The sequence below is a fragment of the Fusarium verticillioides genome, chromosome 1 (assembly GCF_000149555.1).
Source record: "Fusarium verticillioides 7600 chromosome 1, whole genome shotgun sequence".
Classification (NCBI taxonomy): Eukaryota; Fungi; Ascomycota; class Sordariomycetes; order Hypocreales; family Nectriaceae; genus Fusarium; species Fusarium verticillioides.
In genome coordinates, this window is record NC_031675.1 from 487629 (window position 1) to 503481 (window position 15853).

Here is a 15853-nt window from a genome sequence, read left to right on the forward strand (position 1 = left end):
CCCTCGGGCTTTATCCTTATATTATCCCAGCTTTCATATAGCTTTAATCGTCGGGTCTTGAGTTCCCATCCATTTCGTATATATCCGCTCTTTGCAGCTCCTCGTGCGCAGGGTAAAAGTAGTATGTATCTTGTAACCTCAATTAGCATCCTTAAGCCACTACATTCGGAACTTCACTTACCAGATTTTCGTTTCCTCTTGATTAGGAAGTAAGTTACTCCGAGCCCTATCAATACCGCTCCAGCTATAGCACCAACGACAGCGCCACCAATGACCGCACCAGAGGGCGAGCCCGAATTCGAAGCATTCCCTCTATCTGGCCCTGAACTCTCCGATGCAGATCCAGTGTAAGATGCGGATGGCTGTGTCACCCCTGTGGTGTTCTCACACTTCTTTCCCGTCTCTTCGTCAAATGCTATCACCAGGCTTCTTTCGCGAGTGGCATTGGCTTGCCAAAGCGTGAACATTCCAGCATCGTGATTGACCATGAGATACGCCGCTGTGAGGAAATATCGCCCGAGGATCGGTGGTTCGTCTTCGACATCTGTTATGAGAATGTCGCGTTTGGATGACTCGGTCGTTCGTGAGCCGTTGGAGGCGATGTCCACGGTGGGAATCACGTATTGGTTATTCGGGACGCGGATCTTGAGACCGGAGTCGAGATGGAAGGTTAGGTCTGCCAGGAATCTATAACTTTCAGTGAGTATGAGCACAAATGGGACTGATTCAACGTACTGCCTTTCGAGGCCTGTCTGAAGGGCGTTCCAGTGCAGTCCGCTAGACGAGTAATTCGTCTTCAAACCGCTGATAGACTCAAAATTCCGTACGTACGGCGTCGGCGCTTCAAGAAGTAAATTATTCGCCGGATCGATACAGCACTGTAGCGTTGTTCCCTTCGGAAAGATGCTGACATTCGTTCCACCGAGGTAATTGATCTGGATATCAGTCAAGGTAACCTTCATGCCAGTCCAGCACCCATCAGAGCCATCGAAATCCCCATACACAAGCGGCGCAGTGTAATTGTCACCAGCGACTTTCTTCTCATCATAACCACCCAGAACCAAAGATCCATCAAGAGGTTCCTTGATCCACATACGGCCCCAGAAGATAGACCATACTCGCGAACCAATCTTTCCAGCTTTGCGCAAGGCGTTGAGATACGTTGAGTTGCGTCCTAGGCCAAGGGGGCTTAAAGTGCTGTATGTATCATCCCATTTACTCGTCGGTACACCAAATGGAAAGTCGTCGAGATCAACTGAACCTTCGAAGCTAAACGTGTCAACTGCGCCGTTTGCGCTTTTCACGAGGTTACGAACACCGTATTGCCCGCCTTTGAAGAACGTTTCGTTTGGTGCACCGCCTGCCTTGACGATATCCCTTGCCCCTTTGAAACTCGTGGATTTCTCCTCGTTAAATATCCCGCCTCTTCGGACCTTGCATGATTCGTCGTTGGGGATACCTGAGTCTTTGCAGAATGGGTCGGCATATATCCATGTATTGTTCAAATCACTGTCTCTGTTAGTCAAAGATAGTGGTGATCGACGTGGGAACGTACGCCCAAGGTAAAAGAACGAGGGTTTGAGATGGGGTTCCAATTTTGGCCGGAATTCCTTTCACGAACGAGTTGGGGACATCTGAAAGGACTTGGACGTCTTGTAGGGGGAGAACTAAAGGCTCTACGTCGCAAGATGATGAGAAGGCCTCTCGCACGAAGAGAAGAGTGAAAAGAAGATTATACATCGCAAATTATGTTATTACAGAAGAAAGGAAAAAGTAAAAGGAAAAGGGAATAATAACTCAGTAAATCATGTTCATGAATGCGAGCAGAAAGCGCATATTGTTATTTGCCGCCAACGAGGACTCGTAGGCTCGTGCCCATGCTAACCAACACCAACACCACGGCTCTTCAACCACTTACACAAGCCAAGTCCTCAAAGAAAGCCATCACCAGTGGCCCAGTTTGTCATCTTTACTCGGGACTCGGACAAGGCGAAAGAGACACTTATACTATGTATAGCATGCGTCGAAGATCGGATTTCTAAAAACGGAAATAGTCTCGTTTTGGGCTTCGGGACCGCCAACCCCATCGAGTAAGATACCACCTCACAGGGCTTAGTAGGCTCCAGGGAGCAAGAAAACGGCGAACCTTGACATACGGTGTCAAAATAAACTCATCATAAGTTATCCCAATCTTAGGCTATGTTACCTAAGTCTTTTTATCATTTAGGATCAAGATCCTGTGTTTTCTTTCCTCCCCTAGGCTGGCTTACCACGACCTTTAGCTCAATCCGTATACTGCAACAAAGAATGTCATCCATTTCAACGCATCTTACCTTGCACCTTTTTTGTTTTTGTTTTTATTTTCTTTGTCTCAGCACACCATGTTTCGTCGCCGTGCTTCAAGACGCCTCCCTTCACGCGTCGTCCTAATCGCCGCCTTTCTCACAACCATCTTTCTATGGCGTCAATTATCCCACCAAAGCAGCGTGGTCTTTGTAAAGAGCTCTTTTGACTGGTCAACAGTAGGGCTTGTCCATCCGCCGGCGGATATCAAGCCTCTTCCTGTTGGTCACGCAAAGCGGATGCCGAGAATCCAAGCAGAGAAGGGCAAATTTGTAAGGACGGGGGAGAGTGTGAAGAGGAGAGATGCAGTACGAAAAGTGTTTAGGAGAGGCTGGGAGTCGTACAGGTTGAAGGCTTGGGGGAGGGATGAGCTTATGCCGCTGACGGGTCAGGCGAAGGATCCGTTTGGTGGATGGGCTGCTACGTTGGTTGATGCGTTGGACACTCTTTGGATAATGGATCTGAAGGTGGAATTCAACGAAGCTGCGAGTGCGGCTGCGGCGATAGATTGGGGGAAGACAGACGAAAAAGCAGTGAATCTCTTCGAAACAACAATTCGACACCTCGGCGGTCTTCTCAGCTCATATGAACTAAGTCGCGAACCAGCATTACTGCAAAAAGCCACTGAACTCGGAGAAATGCTATACGTCGCCTTTGATACCCCAAATCGACTACCTGGTTTTTGGCTTAATTTCGATGATGCCTTGAAGGGCAAACAAGTCGCTGGTATTCACGACGCTTCAGCGTCACCGAGCTCGTTGGTCATGGAGTTTACAAAGCTCTCACAATTAACCAACGATCCCAAATTCTACGATGCGACAGATCGTGTATCGCGATTTCTATTCAGGATCCAGAATGACTCTCTTTTGCCGGGGATGTGGCCTATGTGTCTTGACTTCCAAAACGAAGCTGTACACGATAATACATTTTCACTTGGTGCGCTGGCTGATTCTCTTTATGAGTATTTACCAAAGATGTATGCCCTACTCGGCGGTTTGGACGAGAAGTACGAGATTATGTACCGCACCGCGGCGGGTGTTATCATAAAGCATTTGCTCTACAGGCCTATGCTGCCAAACCAAGAGGACGTGCTGTTTTTAGGCGATGCTAGGGTCAACGAGAAGATCGAGTTGAGCACAGAGTCTCAACATCTCACCTGTTTCGCAGGAGGAATGTTTGCGCTCGCCGGAAAACTCTTTAATATCGAACAGCACGTTAATATCGGAGAAAGACTCGCACGAGGCTGTGCATGGGCATACAGCGCTTTTCCAACTGGTATAATGCCCGAGATCTTCGACCTAGTAGCATGTCCAACCCTCTCGCCCTGCGAATGGAACGAAACGCTCTGGAGACCGCAGAATAACCAAAAACTCCCTCCCGGATTCCTTCACGCTCGCGATCCGCGCTACATTCTCCGACCAGAAGCTATCGAGAGTGTGTTCATCATGTATAGGCTCACGGGGGATGCGAAGTGGCAGGACATGGCGTGGGATATGTTTCAGGCTGTTGTGAAGTATTCGGGCACGGAGCTTGCGAATGCGGCTGTTGATGATGTTACGAGTACGGAGACGTCAAAGACCGATTCTATGGAGAGTTTTTGGTTCTCGGAGACGTTGAAGTATTTCTACTTGATCTTCTCGGAGCCGGATTTGATCAGTCTGGATGAGTTTGTGCTGAATACGGAGGCGCATCCTTTCAGAAGGCTTTTAAGTCGAGATTAAGGAGTGGCGAGATCGGGATGGAGAGTTTCATCTTGCTGGTCGAGTTGAAGCTTTGACAAAAACATAAGACCTAAATTTAAGGTAATAAAATAAATTCTATAAAAGTTATCATAAAGTTATCCTAAAGTTATACTAAATTACCTAAATCTTTTTGTTACTTAGGCTTAAGACCTTAAGTTTTGTTTCCTCCCCTAGTCTCAATGTCGAGCCACTGTGTCATTGTAACTTGCGTCCCATGACTCGATCCCTCTTGAGTTCGAGAGGCCATATTCCAAAAGGATGGTCGGCATTCGTCCTGCTTTCAAAGTTCTTTAGAATACCTTTGTGGTCGAGTCGTAATGTTGATGAACAGAGGTCACGTACTGGGCGATGCTGGTGTTTTAACTCTTTGTTCTACACTCGAAATAGCAACACAAGGTCATGGCAATAGGGCCTTGACACGGTCTGATATATTGGCCAAAGAATTAATACGAATGTGATCGTTATTGTCAAGATTCTGGTTGCCCTGACTATGCAAAACTCGGATTCCCATTCTCCAGGCCAAGGGCTATAGTATATAGAGCCATTATCATCACCACTCCCATTCCCGCCCCATGGATCAAAGATCAAACAAACATATCAAAATTACCAGTATTACAACTAAAAACTATTAAAATGTTTCCCCCCTCCTCCTCCTAACCCTCGCCCTTACCACCCTCGCTACCCCCTCTCCCTCCCTCAACACAACTTCCCTCTCCCAGCAGCATCCCTCCCGCATCGCACCACGCTTCATATCAGGCGGTTTCTACGACAAATGCAAAGATGTACGCTTCTACCTCGCCAAAGCAGACGACACACATCCCCGCAAGAACAGCTTCACCGGGTATAAGTCTTCGCCGTGGCTCGTCGCCAAGTGTCCTGATAAGAATGGCAAGTATCTCTGTACGTGGTTGGCGATGAGTAAGTGTTTGCTTAACTCGGAGGGAGAGCTGTGTCGTGGTGCAAAGTAAGTACTCGCATCTACCTATGATAGGTGATTTTGGGGTTGTAGATTGTGAGTTGATGCTAATCGCGTGTAGTGGGAATTTTCACGGGTCATGTACGGCGTGTAAGTTGACGGGAAGTAACTTCAACTGTGGATGTTGGAGTGGTTTGAAGAAGGGCAAGAAGATTTCGGGAACCGAGTTCATCGAACGAGTATCGACTTGAGTATGCTTTCCCCTCTGGGCTTGGTGAGCTATTGCTAACTTGTGATAGATGTTGCTGTTGGCGCTGTTGACGGGTATTTGACCTGTCAAGGGAATTGGGGTATCCCCGATTATTGCAGTGGCAGGCCATCGCATGATCACTTCCTCGATGCCAAGTAATAATATTTTATGAAGATTTCTTGTTTTTCTTTAGATTGACAGAGTTTTGCTGGCTTCTCTCTGTGCTCTGTCTTTCCTCGCATTTGTTCTGATTTCGCTTCTTCACTTTCGTTCGTATAGCTTCGTTTTTTTCTCGCAATTATTTCCGTATCGCTTCGTTATTTATTAGACCTGAATATTTAGTTTCGCTTCTCCTCTTTGTTGCCGCCATCGATTCGTTGATTCAACCAACTCCGGACAACCCTTCAACAACCATCCCCATTTCTTCAAAAATCCCACACTAACCTCCCAACTCCTCTCCTCATGCGCTTCTCCCCAAACAATCAGGTAAGCATCATCCAAACCCTGACTACTCATCAGTCCAAGTATGTCAATACACAACTCATCCTCATCAAATACACCGCTCGTGTATCCATTTAGCATGTTATCTCTCAATTGAGGAAACGGCAGTAAATCGACCCAGGGATGATGCTCAATCTCGATCTGTAGCTTTGTTGGCCGTAGCGACTCGGGACATGAGGATTTTACTAGAGCACCGTCTGGACCTAGCGTGTTCCAGGGCGATATCACATCGTCGCAGCATAATCCCTGCAGCGGGATACCGATGTGAACTGCATTGCTCGACACGGCATTAACGGCGTTGAGACGGATGAGCGAAGGTAGAAGTGCCGGACGATGATTCTTCAGACTATGTTGCATGTGAACGAGTTGCATGAATGCATATGCAACGGCACGTTCTCTTGCAGTGGTGAATATGAGGATTCCATTCGTGTGGACTTCTTCGGGTGTGACATTGGCATATTCCTCATTCCGAGCCTTCCGTCTGCCTGCAATGGTCAGTCTTTTTTAATGCACGGTATAGCAGAGTTAGAGCATGAGTGAGGAGGGGAGTAGGGGACTGACGATAAGCTCTCTGGTTCAGACGGTTCTGCCGTCTCCGTCTATCCCTCGCCTCAGTGATCCCCGTCCAATCGTCATCTGGGTCTCTGAGCTCCGTTAACTGGGGCAGCTGTCCGAGACGTTTCGGGGCCGGCGGTTGAGTAATAGTGAGCCCTGCTGCCATCGGGATTCTTACGTGAAGAATGCGAGATTAGACCCTCAATACTCGGTCAAGACTTTTTATGTACTTGGCTGACGAGGAATCGTAAACTCCGGGAGGAAAAAAAAAGGAAAATGGAGGAAGAGTTTATTACTGAGCGGTAGAGATTAAGACTACGTAGACCTTTAGGCTGTTTATTGCTTACAATTGATGTTTTTTCTCACTGCTTCTGGAGGCTTTGGAAGGTTGATTAATTTGGATGATGGGCTCTGATTTGCTACAGAGATAGTGTCCATGGCGCTAATGCAACCTGCTGACATCAAGACCCGAGCAGAATTTAGCCCACCATCATCCCTGTAAAATACTGACGGGACGCTGATGTCAGACCTTTAATCCAGCCTGACACTCGGATCAAAAGAAACACCGTCCGATTCTACTAAGATCAATGACATCTCCATCCATAGATAGTGACACTCTCTAGGGTCTATTCAGTCTAGCATCTCCATTGAATCACCAACTACCGATGCATCTCAGACCCGCCTCAATCTGGAGACGTCACCGGCCCTTTTTCCCTTCACAATGCGCCCTGGAATTAGTGGGCTAACGGCGATGGCTTCCTTTTTGCGCCCAGTCCCAAATGGAAAATTTAACTCCGTTTATATCCATCTCCATTCCATAGTTAGCATTACATCGGTTCTCACCGTTCTCTGATGCTGATAAATTCTCGGATCTTCGATGACGTTGCGGAGTCCGAAAGCTTTTTTTTTTTCCCTGGATGGTTGTAGAATCTTGGAGGTGAAAGTGATATATATAGCTTGCAGTTCACGTAGACGGTCTGATCAATACAATCTCAATACTGTTTGCTTTTCATCTTTCAAAAGTAATAAGAACCATTCATCAAAATGTCTACCGATTACGAATTCAAGGGCTGGCTTGGCCGTGATCCTAGCTCCGTCAATGGAAAGATGGAGTGGGATACCTTTGAGCCCAAGAAGTGGGAGGAGAACGACGTCGACATCAAGATCACACACTGCGGTATCTGCGGTTCTGACCTTCACATTCTTCGCTCCGGCTGGGGCGAGACACCTTTCCGTAAGTTCTCACAAATCACCCCATCCATACAGACACAATGGAATAGTCACTGACCAGGAGCAGCCTGCTGCGTCGGCCACGAAATCGTCGGCAAGGCTGTCCGCGTCGGCTCCAACGTCACAAACATCAAGGTTGGCGACAGAGTCGGTGTAGGCGCCCAGGCCCGCAGCTGTCTCCGCGACGACTGCTCCGAGTGCTCCGCTGGCCGCCTCAACTACTGCCCCAAGATGGTCAGCACCTACGGCTCCGTCTACCCCGACGACATTGGCAAGTCCTACGGCGGCTACGCAGACTACAACCGCACCGACTCCCGCTTCGTCGTAAAGATCCCCGAGTCTCTGCCCTCCGAGTACGCTGCGCCCATGCTCTGCGGCGGTGTCACCGTCTACGCTCCTCTCCGTAACAACGGCTGCGGTCCTGGAAAGACTGTGGGCATCGTCGGTGTAGGCGGTCTGGGCCACTTTGGCGTTCTCTTTGCCAAGGCCCTCGGCGCTGATAAGGTCATCGGTATTTCTCGCAAGGCCTCCAAGAAGGATGAAGTCCTCGCTCTCGGCGCAGATGCTTACATCGCTACTGACGACGATGAGGACTGGGCCAACAAGAACGCCAAGACAATTGATCTCATGGTCTGCACAGTCTCAAGCAGCAAGATGCCCTACAGCGATTACTTCAAGCTCCTCCGCCACGGCGCCGACTTTGTGCAGGTCGGAGCTCCTGACTCTGGTGAACTCCCTCCCATCAATGCCTTCAACCTCATCATGGGCCAGTTCAAGCTAAGCGGAAGCTTGATTGGTTCGCCCAAGGACATCGAGGAGATGCTGCAGCTTGCAGTTGAGAAGAACGTCAAGCCTTGGGTTGAGAAGAGGCCGATGGAGGATGCGAACCAGGCTGTTGTCGATATGGAGAATGGAAAGGCGCGATACCGATATGTTTTGGTTAACCAGAAGAACATTGATTAAATTAGCGGGATTTGAATGATAGAGATAGACTGTACATAAGATATGAATCAACAATAGAATAATCTTGAACAAGAATCTCACTGAGCTTCGGTGATTGACTGGCAGACTGGATAGTGTCATACCCCGCTATTTACATCACGCCCTTCAGCACCATGAATCGGCACTTCACTCACTGAACTACAACGGCCTCAGTCAGTCCAATTGACACTCATTCTTCATTTAAACTACTCACATCAAACTCCCATGTCTCAAAGACCATCATAATGCCCCGTTCAGATGAAGCACAGGCCTTCTTCCACGCCGTATACTCAGCTGTCCAAGAGATCCCCCACGGCAAAGTCACAACATACGGCCACATCGCCATGCTCGTTGGAACCCGTACCAAACCCTCCCTCACACTCAAATCCCCAGATCACTAACATTCAACAGCTCAAAGGCCTCGTCAAGTAGGCGTCTGTCTAAAACACCTCCCCGCCGATCAATCCCAGCCCTTCAACCACGACACCGTCCCATGGCAAAGAGTCATAAACTCCAAAGGTCAAATATCACCAAGGTTCGTCCATCAATCCCTCACTACACCTCATATCTGACTATCTAGATCTCAACCTGGAGGCTCTCGCTCACAAGCTGATGCCCTCCAAGCAGAAGGCGTACAAGTCGAGACAAACGCAATGGGCGAACACTCAGTTGACTTCTCCCAATACGGCTGGTTCCCAGACCTACTCCCCTCAGAAGAAAACGATCAAGGCGAATGAATGATTTTAAGGGTCTTTGAAACTAGTATTTACCACTATCGTCTTTCGGAAAACAAAAAAAAACATCCACGTTTTTTTGTTTTCCCTCATATGTAATCTGTAATTGCGGAACCCAAAGATCAAATTGGGTTCCCCCTCATAAGAATCATCCCATCTTCCCGCTTCATTCTTTGAATCAAAGTCCGCCACCCAAAAAAAATATCTCCCCTTGAAACTGGTGGGAGTAGTCAAATCGAAAAAGCAAGAAAAATTACACATGTACAAAGACAGGCACCCAAAATGACATCTTTATGCATCGAGCCGCTCGTGTATGTGATAAATCCCCCCTTTCTTTCACGGGGTAGAAAAACCGACAAAAAGTAATAAAAGAATCCTCCAAACTCCTGGCCAGTGCTTGAAAACTTGGTTGGGATGCCCGACGACGAAAAAAAGGACCGTCAGACCGACAATAAAACTCGAGGGGGAATATGGTGAACAACATCAAATCAGAAACGTGATGACACATAAAGGCGTTGCAAAAAGAATCCCATCCCAATCAACCCCCCAAATGCTTAGTGTGTGTGTCCCGTGATCAAAAGACTGCGGAACGGGCCGCGCATAATAAGTCGGCTAGTTACAGCTTCGCCTCCTCTAGAAGCAGTTCAAGCTTCCCTTCTTCTTCTTGCCCTTGTTGATGGCATTCATACGCTCCTCGAGCTGGCGGCGCGCAGCCTCTGCAGCCTGTCGCTTCTTGCGCTCCTCCTCCACAGCTTGGAGACTCCATCTGTTGTCCTGAACAGGCTCAGGGGGAGGGCGGTCCTTGAGCTCCTTGACCTCGACCTCTAGCTCACTAGCACGCTTCTTCCAGGCATCACAATCGGCCTTGACTTTGTTAGATTGCCTTTCCAGATCGGTAAGAGCCTCCTCGAGTGTCTGGGTAAGTTGACGCTCCGCATTAAGGTGCTTCTCGATGGTTCGGATACGCGCTTCCTGGTCTTCAGTGATATGAGAGATGTTGATGTTGTCCTTGCTGATAGGACGTCCATTGGTAGGTGAGCTGGGAGCTCCGTTGACGGGAGATCCTGCACCGTTTGGCAGAGGGGGAAGAGGGATAGCTGGTGGGGGTGATGGCAGAGAGACGTGAGATGCGCTCTTGCGAATGGTTGAGTTAGAGTTTGACCGCTGGACGCCAGCCGCCACCTCGTCCATCTTAGCCTACGAAGTGTTAGTAAAGTCCACAAATTATCATGCTGAGACAAGCTTACCTGGAGAGCTGCATAATCTTCCTTCAAGACCTGCAATTCAGCAGTGAGGCGTGCAGTAGCGGCATTGGCCTCAACCAATTGGCTGTTGCGTTCAGTCTGCAGGGTGCTCAATCGGTTATTGGTGATTTGAACCTCGTCAAAGTTATTCTGGAGTTGCTCCTCAAGCTCCTCCACAAGTCTGCTGTTCTTCTTGCTTCGATCATCAAGATCTGTCATCCTCTTCTTGGCGATCTTGATCTGTTCGACCAGGGGACCAGAACCAGCACCTCCATCAAGCATCTCAGCCAAAGCAACCTTGGCGTCTTCAAGATCCTTCATGATCTTCTCATTAATAGATGTGAGCTCGTTAACATGTGACTCAATCTCGGCCCGCTTGGCCTGCTCCGAGTCAAGAGCCTTCTTGCTGGCTGCAAGCTCATCGATACGCTCCACCAACTTCTCAGCATCGGCATCGAGACCAAGAGCCATGGCGACATGAGAAGCTGCCTTGTTGAGCTCATCGCGAACCTCTGCAAGCTCAGTCTCCAGTCGGTGAGCGCTCTCGGCATGCTCAGACAGCAACACTTCAACCTGCTCTTCGTAGCCCTTCTGCTCAGTCGCCTTAAGATCAGCCAGGGCCTTAGCGTGCTCAGCCTTGAGCTCCTCGAGCGATGTCTCGTTACTCTTGGCGCCCTCATTATGAGTCGCAATCTGCTCCTGCAGCTTGGCAATAAGCTCTAGCTGACGGGAGTTGTCCTCCTGTACAGCGTTGTGAGACTTGTGGAGCTCGTCCAGCTCGACGCGAGCAGCAGCATGAGCCTGCTCAAGTTCAGCAACCTTGGTAGCGTTGCTGTTGATAATGGCCTTGTACTCATCAATCTCGTTGCGAAGGAAGCTGATGAGGTTCTGTTGTCGCTGCTCAGCTTCGCTGTTTGGCTCATCCCTGTCGCCATTCTGGGATCTAGATGCAGAGATTTGAGCATGGTTGGAAACAACTCGAGCCTCAAGCTCCTCGATCGTACCCCGCATCTGGGTTTCTGTTGTCGCCATCGAGTCAAGAGCCTCCTTGTGCTTCTGCTCCCAGGTGGCAAGCTCAGTCTGGAGCTCGGCAACACGCTGCTCGTGCTTGGAGTCAGCATTGTCGGGCTCCTGGAGACTAGACTTGGCCGCAAGTGCTTGTCGCAGAGACTCAAGCTCAGTTGTGAGCGCTTGCTCACGAGCCATGTGAGCGTTCCTCGTATCGGAAAGCTGTCTCTCATTCTGCTCGAGCTGATCCCGCAGTGTTGCCACCATGGACATCTCTACAGGGCTGGCCTTGAGACTGGATCGCTCTCTCGTCAATCCCGAGATAATGGTCATCTTGGTCTCCATCTCCTTCTTCGCTGCTGCGACATCTGCTTCTAGTTCCTGAATGCGTTCGCTCCTGACGTGCAGTTCGTGGATAGCGGCATTCAAGTTCAGTTCGAAGCTCTGCATGGCCTCAGGCTGACCGCCGAAGTACTCAGAAGCAATGTTTCGCAGTGATGAAAATGAGCGCTGGGCACGGTCGACAACGAGCAGGTTCTGACTTGACTTGCGTCGAATGACAGGGGTGCTGGAACGAGGTGATGTAGCTTCCGCAACTCGGGCTCGAGATAGGTCAGTCTTGAGCTCCTCAACAATATCGAGGGTCTCGTTATGCTTGAACTCAAGTTGGGCATATCTCTCGGCCAATTCTCTTTCAGCAGCTTCACGTTCCTGTGCCATCGACTTGAGTCTCTGGAGCTCTGCGGCGATCTCAACGTTATCATCCTGGGGCAAGTTCTCCGTCGATGCCGCTGCGGGTTTCGTGGTAGCGGTCTCATCGTCAGACAAGATGTCACCGTTTGATGAAGCAGCAGTGGCAGGAGAATCCATGGCTGAGGATAATTCAGATGAAAGTGATCGTGTAAAGGATGACCTCGGCCCAGCCTTCAGATCATTTGTTCTAGAGTCAGAAAGGAAAGACTCGGGACGAGTATGGGTCGGTGTGGCCACAGAAATAACCGACTCGCGCTTAAGGTTGACATGACGGGCCTCGTCAACAACATCCTGCATCTCAGCAATCTTACGCATAGCATCCTCGTACTTGGCATGGAGAGAATCGTAGTCATGAAGAGTCGACTCGTGCTCCACGCGCAAGTCAATAAGCTCCTGGGTAACATTCTCAAGCTTGTCAGCAACAAACTTGGATTGAGCCGGGCTTTGAGGGGGAGCCTCTTCGGTTGGCTTCTCAAGGCGCAGAGGATCCTCATCCACTTCCTTGACAGGGCCAATCTTGGTATGTGGGTGGTCTTCCTCGTCACCTTCGGGGATGGGGTCCTCCATTTGGCTATGGCGACTAACATGGGAAAGGTTTCGAGAGTGTTCAGCCATAGCACGACGAGCAGCAACACCGTTGGTTTGCTCAGCACTGTGCTCGATTCCGTTCTCGGTCTCGGGCTCCTTATCTTGGATCTGGTCAAGCTCGTGGAGAAGCGAGTCAAGCTTACCCAGACTTCTTTGTCGCTCAACCACTTGCTCAAGTCTGTCAATTTCACGTTGCATCAACTCAGCATCTTGGTCCGCCTCAGCAAGACGCTCTTCAAGGGTCGAGATGTAGTCTTCACAAGACGCCTCATTCTCTCGAACACGGGAAATCTCCTTACGAAGTTCCATGATGATCGTGGCGTTCTTCTCTTCACCGTTGGTGTGTCCATCCAACTTGGCCTCAAGATCGTGGAGGTAACTCTCGGTGTTGTTCTCTCGGTCCATGAGCTTCTGGAGACGGCTCTGGAGCTGGGAGTTGATAGTTTCGACATAAGCGCATTTCGTCTCCTTCTCGAGAAGATTAGCCTCGGTGTTAGAGAGAGTGCCGCGAGTAGAAGAGAGGGACTGCTCAAGAGACTGAATCGTTTTCTCGTATTCCATAACGACTTGCTCAACAGCTTGCGCGAATGAATTCGATCGGTTGAGGCGGTCATCTGCTGTATCGCCCGACTCCTCATGGTGGCCCGCTCCAGATTCGTTTTCACGAGCGCGCGCCAACTCAGCAATCAGTCGAGCATGGCGTTGGCTCAAGGCGGTATAGCTCTCTTGGGTGTCCAACAACTGGTTCTGGAGCTCAGTCTCGCGCTCGTTTTGACGATCAGAACGATCAGTAATTCCTTGGGCGTTACGTCGAGGGCTGTTGCCGCCATGTTCGGCACTGCGAATTTGTTCCCGGAGAAAGGCAACCTCAGCCTTGAGGCGGTCAATCACAGATTGCTTATCGCCCTCTTCGACTTGCTGAATGCGCGGTTTCGATTGAATCGCTCGAGCTCGTTGGGCATACTGTACGGTGTTCAGGGTCTCACTCAAGTGGAATTCGGCTGGCGTAACGCAGGCAATCATGTAAGTGATGGCATTACCACCGAGCGAGTCTTGTAGCAGTCGGGTAAGTCGAGAGTCGCGGTACGAGACGTGGGATCCAGGGTTTCTTGACGAAAGCTGGCTGATAACTTTACCAAGGGCGGCGAGACCGGCGTTGATAGAGATACCTTCCTTTGCTCGATCACCCTGAGCTCCAGTGTTCTTCAGTCTCTCACTTCCAGCCAAATCCACAAAGTGAAGTTTGCTGTCCGTTGTGACAGTAACATCCTGACCCGTCATCGCCTCGAGTGGTACGGAGAAACGCTTCTCGGCGGCTGACGACTTGTTCTTGCGCTGAACAAGGTTAAGTGAGAAAACCGCATGGGATCGCGACGACTTGGCGTTGATAGCTGTAGCATCGGTCTGTCGAATAGAGGAGCCGAAGTTCAGAGCATTCATGAGGTCGTCCACTGAGTTGATGTCGACTTGTCGAAGGCCTGTCAAGATGATGTTTCCCTTCGTATCTTCGCGAATAGCCACATTTCCGCGCTCGTTCAACGGGGTCGTTTCAGGGACGAGGAGATCGCGAAGTTGTTCGTTGTAAATCTCGACATATGTAGCTTTCAGCGACCATTCGCGGTCGCCAAGCGTATTCTGCTGGGTAAATCCTCGTGGGCCTTTAAGATGCGAAAGAGAACTGCGGTTCGCCTTGGCTTTGGACTTTGGGGTCTCCGGAGTATCGAGCTTTTCAAAAAGCGCCATGGCAGCTCTGGGAATAACACCTGGGTGCTGGTTAGCAAGCGCATTCACCGCCCGTTCGCTTCAACGTACCCATCAGCTCTTGGTCATATTGTTCGCCTGGGCCTGAGGTACCCATGGTGTATGATTTTCCAGCACCAGACTGGCCATATGCCATTAAGGATACATTGTAACCTTGAGTAAAAGCGCCAATGCAGTCCGACACATAATCCCACACGCCCTCCTGTTGTGTATCCGAACTGAAGACTCGATCGAAAACAAACAGTTTGCGACCTTGTGGAGAATCGATTGCAAGGCTGGTATCGGAGGTCGTTTGGACCATAGCTCGTTGAAATCGCTGCGGAATCAGATCGTATCCAGGATCGTTAGGGTTCAACGGCGGTCGTACTCGAACGGCTGACAACAAATAAGCATTAATATCCCGAAAGTTTGGGGACAACGGTCGACTTACCGACTTTGACCGCCGTCCGACTTTCGTCGTCTGAGGCTCTGCTCCCGCCTCCAGTCTTGCTCGTCATGCTCAACCTGCTACTGCTTCTAGGATGGGCTCTTGCGATGGCGCTCATGGGCCTTTGAGGGATTCCTCCCGGCGAGGCCGGGGGCGAGGTCGCCATGGCTAAGTTGCGAAAGAAATGCGCGGTGTCTCAGTTCTCGTAATCGTCAACGGCGATGTATGTCGCAAAGGCTGTTCAAGGCCACAAAGGGCTTCTTTGTATATTGTCTTCCGCGGAGGGAGAACAGGTGGTCTTTCAAAACGTCATAGATGATTGCAGCGCCACGAGAAGTCGTCGGTTGATGAGGGGATCGCGAAGTGTTCCAGACGGTCTCACGTGCGGCAGTTGACCTTAACCTTTGGGGGGACTCGCAGAAGTTTCAACGAGTGAGCGCGAGGCGGATGGATGCTGGATTGTTTATTCAGACCAGGGGTGTAGGGGGAAAATGTAATTAAACAAGCGACCACGGACGATCGGGCGACGGAGTTGTCGAGGCCTGGGTCTAGGTCTGGGCTGGCGATTCCTCGTTCCAGTTGTGGAGCGGGACGTATGTCGCTAGCGGAGGGGCCTTTGTCGGGGTGGAATTGGTAAAAAGGTGAAAGAAAAGAGCGGAGGAGAAGGGAAGAGAGAAGAGAGCGGTGGGAGAGGAGGTTGTAGACTAGATGATGCACAGAGAGGCAGAAGAAATAACTTGAATGGGCGGGCCGTTGGCTGTTTGATCACTTTTTCAGTTCAGGAGTAGAAAAAGCAACAGGAAAAAAAGGGACGGGACAG

At 50.0% G+C, this 15853-nt stretch overlaps 6 protein-coding genes across 7 annotated transcripts; 3 read left to right on the forward strand and 3 right to left on the reverse strand.

The window, feature by feature from the left end:
- Positions 1-43: 43 nt before the first annotated feature.
- Positions 44-1740, reverse strand: FVEG_09788 (hypothetical protein; the record flags this gene model as incomplete). The annotated part of the gene is made up of 4 exons (XM_018898863.1): positions 44-129; positions 182-687; positions 736-1509; positions 1556-1740. 4 exons carry the CDS (start codon positions 1738-1740, stop codon positions 44-46), a joined length of 1551 nt encoding a protein of 516 aa, XP_018756821.1.
- Positions 1741-2316: 576 nt separating this feature from the next.
- On the forward strand, positions 2317-4064 carry FVEG_09787 (hypothetical protein; the record flags this gene model as incomplete). Its single annotated transcript, XM_018898862.1, has 1 exon — positions 2317-4064. The coding sequence occupies exon 1, from the start codon at positions 2382-2384 to the stop codon at positions 4062-4064; it is 1683 nt and encodes a 560-aa protein (XP_018756820.1). The 5' UTR covers positions 2317-2381.
- Positions 4065-4497: 433 nt separating this feature from the next.
- On the reverse strand, positions 4498-6687 carry FVEG_09786 (hypothetical protein). Its single transcript, XM_018898861.1, has 2 exons — positions 6314-6687; positions 4498-6237 (listed from the first exon to the last, which is right to left on the reverse strand). Exons 1-2 carry the CDS (start codon positions 6471-6473, stop codon positions 5576-5578), a joined length of 822 nt encoding a protein of 273 aa, XP_018756819.1. The 5' UTR covers positions 6474-6687; the 3' UTR covers positions 4498-5575.
- A 214-nt stretch (positions 6688-6901) lies between these two features.
- Positions 6902-8593, forward strand: FVEG_09785 (alcohol dehydrogenase (NADP+)). Its single transcript, XM_018898860.1, has 2 exons — positions 6902-7541; positions 7605-8593. The coding sequence occupies exons 1-2, from the start codon at positions 7352-7354 to the stop codon at positions 8498-8500; spliced, it is 1086 nt and encodes a 361-aa protein (XP_018756818.1). The 5' UTR covers positions 6902-7351; the 3' UTR covers positions 8501-8593.
- Positions 8594-8679: 86 nt separating this feature from the next.
- On the forward strand, positions 8680-9554 carry FVEG_09784 (methylated-DNA-protein-cysteine methyltransferase like protein). Its single transcript, XM_018898859.1, has 3 exons — positions 8680-8878; positions 8930-9053; positions 9099-9554. The coding sequence occupies exons 1-3, from the start codon at positions 8764-8766 to the stop codon at positions 9253-9255; spliced, it is 396 nt and encodes a 131-aa protein (XP_018756817.1). The 5' UTR covers positions 8680-8763; the 3' UTR covers positions 9256-9554.
- Positions 9244-15840, reverse strand: FVEG_09783 (hypothetical protein). Of its 2 annotated transcripts, XM_018898857.1 has the most exons (4): positions 15037-15840; positions 14658-14981; positions 10500-14608; positions 9244-10449 (listed from the first exon to the last, which is right to left on the reverse strand). In XM_018898857.1, exons 1-4 carry the CDS (start codon positions 15197-15199, stop codon positions 9886-9888), a joined length of 5160 nt encoding a protein of 1719 aa, XP_018756815.1. In that variant the 5' UTR covers positions 15200-15840; the 3' UTR covers positions 9244-9885. The 2 variants fall into 2 exon arrangements, with proteins under 2 accessions (XP_018756815.1, XP_018756816.1); XM_018898858.1 differs by having other exon boundaries at positions 10500-14981.
- Between the last annotated feature and the right edge of the window lie 13 nt (positions 15841-15853).

Coding starts and splice junctions, on each gene's coding strand:
- FVEG_09786 (XM_018898861.1), bottom strand. CDS start 6,473: ATGGCAGCAGGGCTCACTATTACTCAACCGCCGGCCCCGAAACGTCTC. Junction 6,238..6,313: donor TCTGAACCAGAGAGCTTATC/GTCAGTCCCCTA, acceptor TGACCATTGCAG/GCAGACGGAAGGCTCGGAAT.
- FVEG_09783 (XM_018898857.1), bottom strand. CDS start 15,199: ATGGCGACCTCGCCCCCGGCCTCGCCGGGAGGAATCCCTCAAAGGCCC. Junction 14,982..15,036: donor TCGGACGGCGGTCAAAGTCG/GTAAGTCGACCG, acceptor ATTTGTTGTCAG/CCGTTCGAGTACGACCGCCG. Junction 14,609..14,657: donor ATATGACCAAGAGCTGATGG/GTACGTTGAAGC, acceptor ACCAGCACCCAG/GTGTTATTCCCAGAGCTGCC.
- FVEG_09785 (XM_018898860.1), top strand. CDS start 7,352: ATGTCTACCGATTACGAATTCAAGGGCTGGCTTGGCCGTGATCCTAGC. Junction 7,542..7,604: donor CTGGGGCGAGACACCTTTCC/GTAAGTTCTCAC, acceptor GACCAGGAGCAG/CCTGCTGCGTCGGCCACGAA.
- FVEG_09784 (XM_018898859.1), top strand. CDS start 8,764: ATGCCCCGTTCAGATGAAGCACAGGCCTTCTTCCACGCCGTATACTCA. Junction 8,879..8,929: donor CGCCATGCTCGTTGGAACCC/GTACCAAACCCT, acceptor AACATTCAACAG/CTCAAAGGCCTCGTCAAGTA. Junction 9,054..9,098: donor AAAGGTCAAATATCACCAAG/GTTCGTCCATCA, acceptor CTGACTATCTAG/ATCTCAACCTGGAGGCTCTC.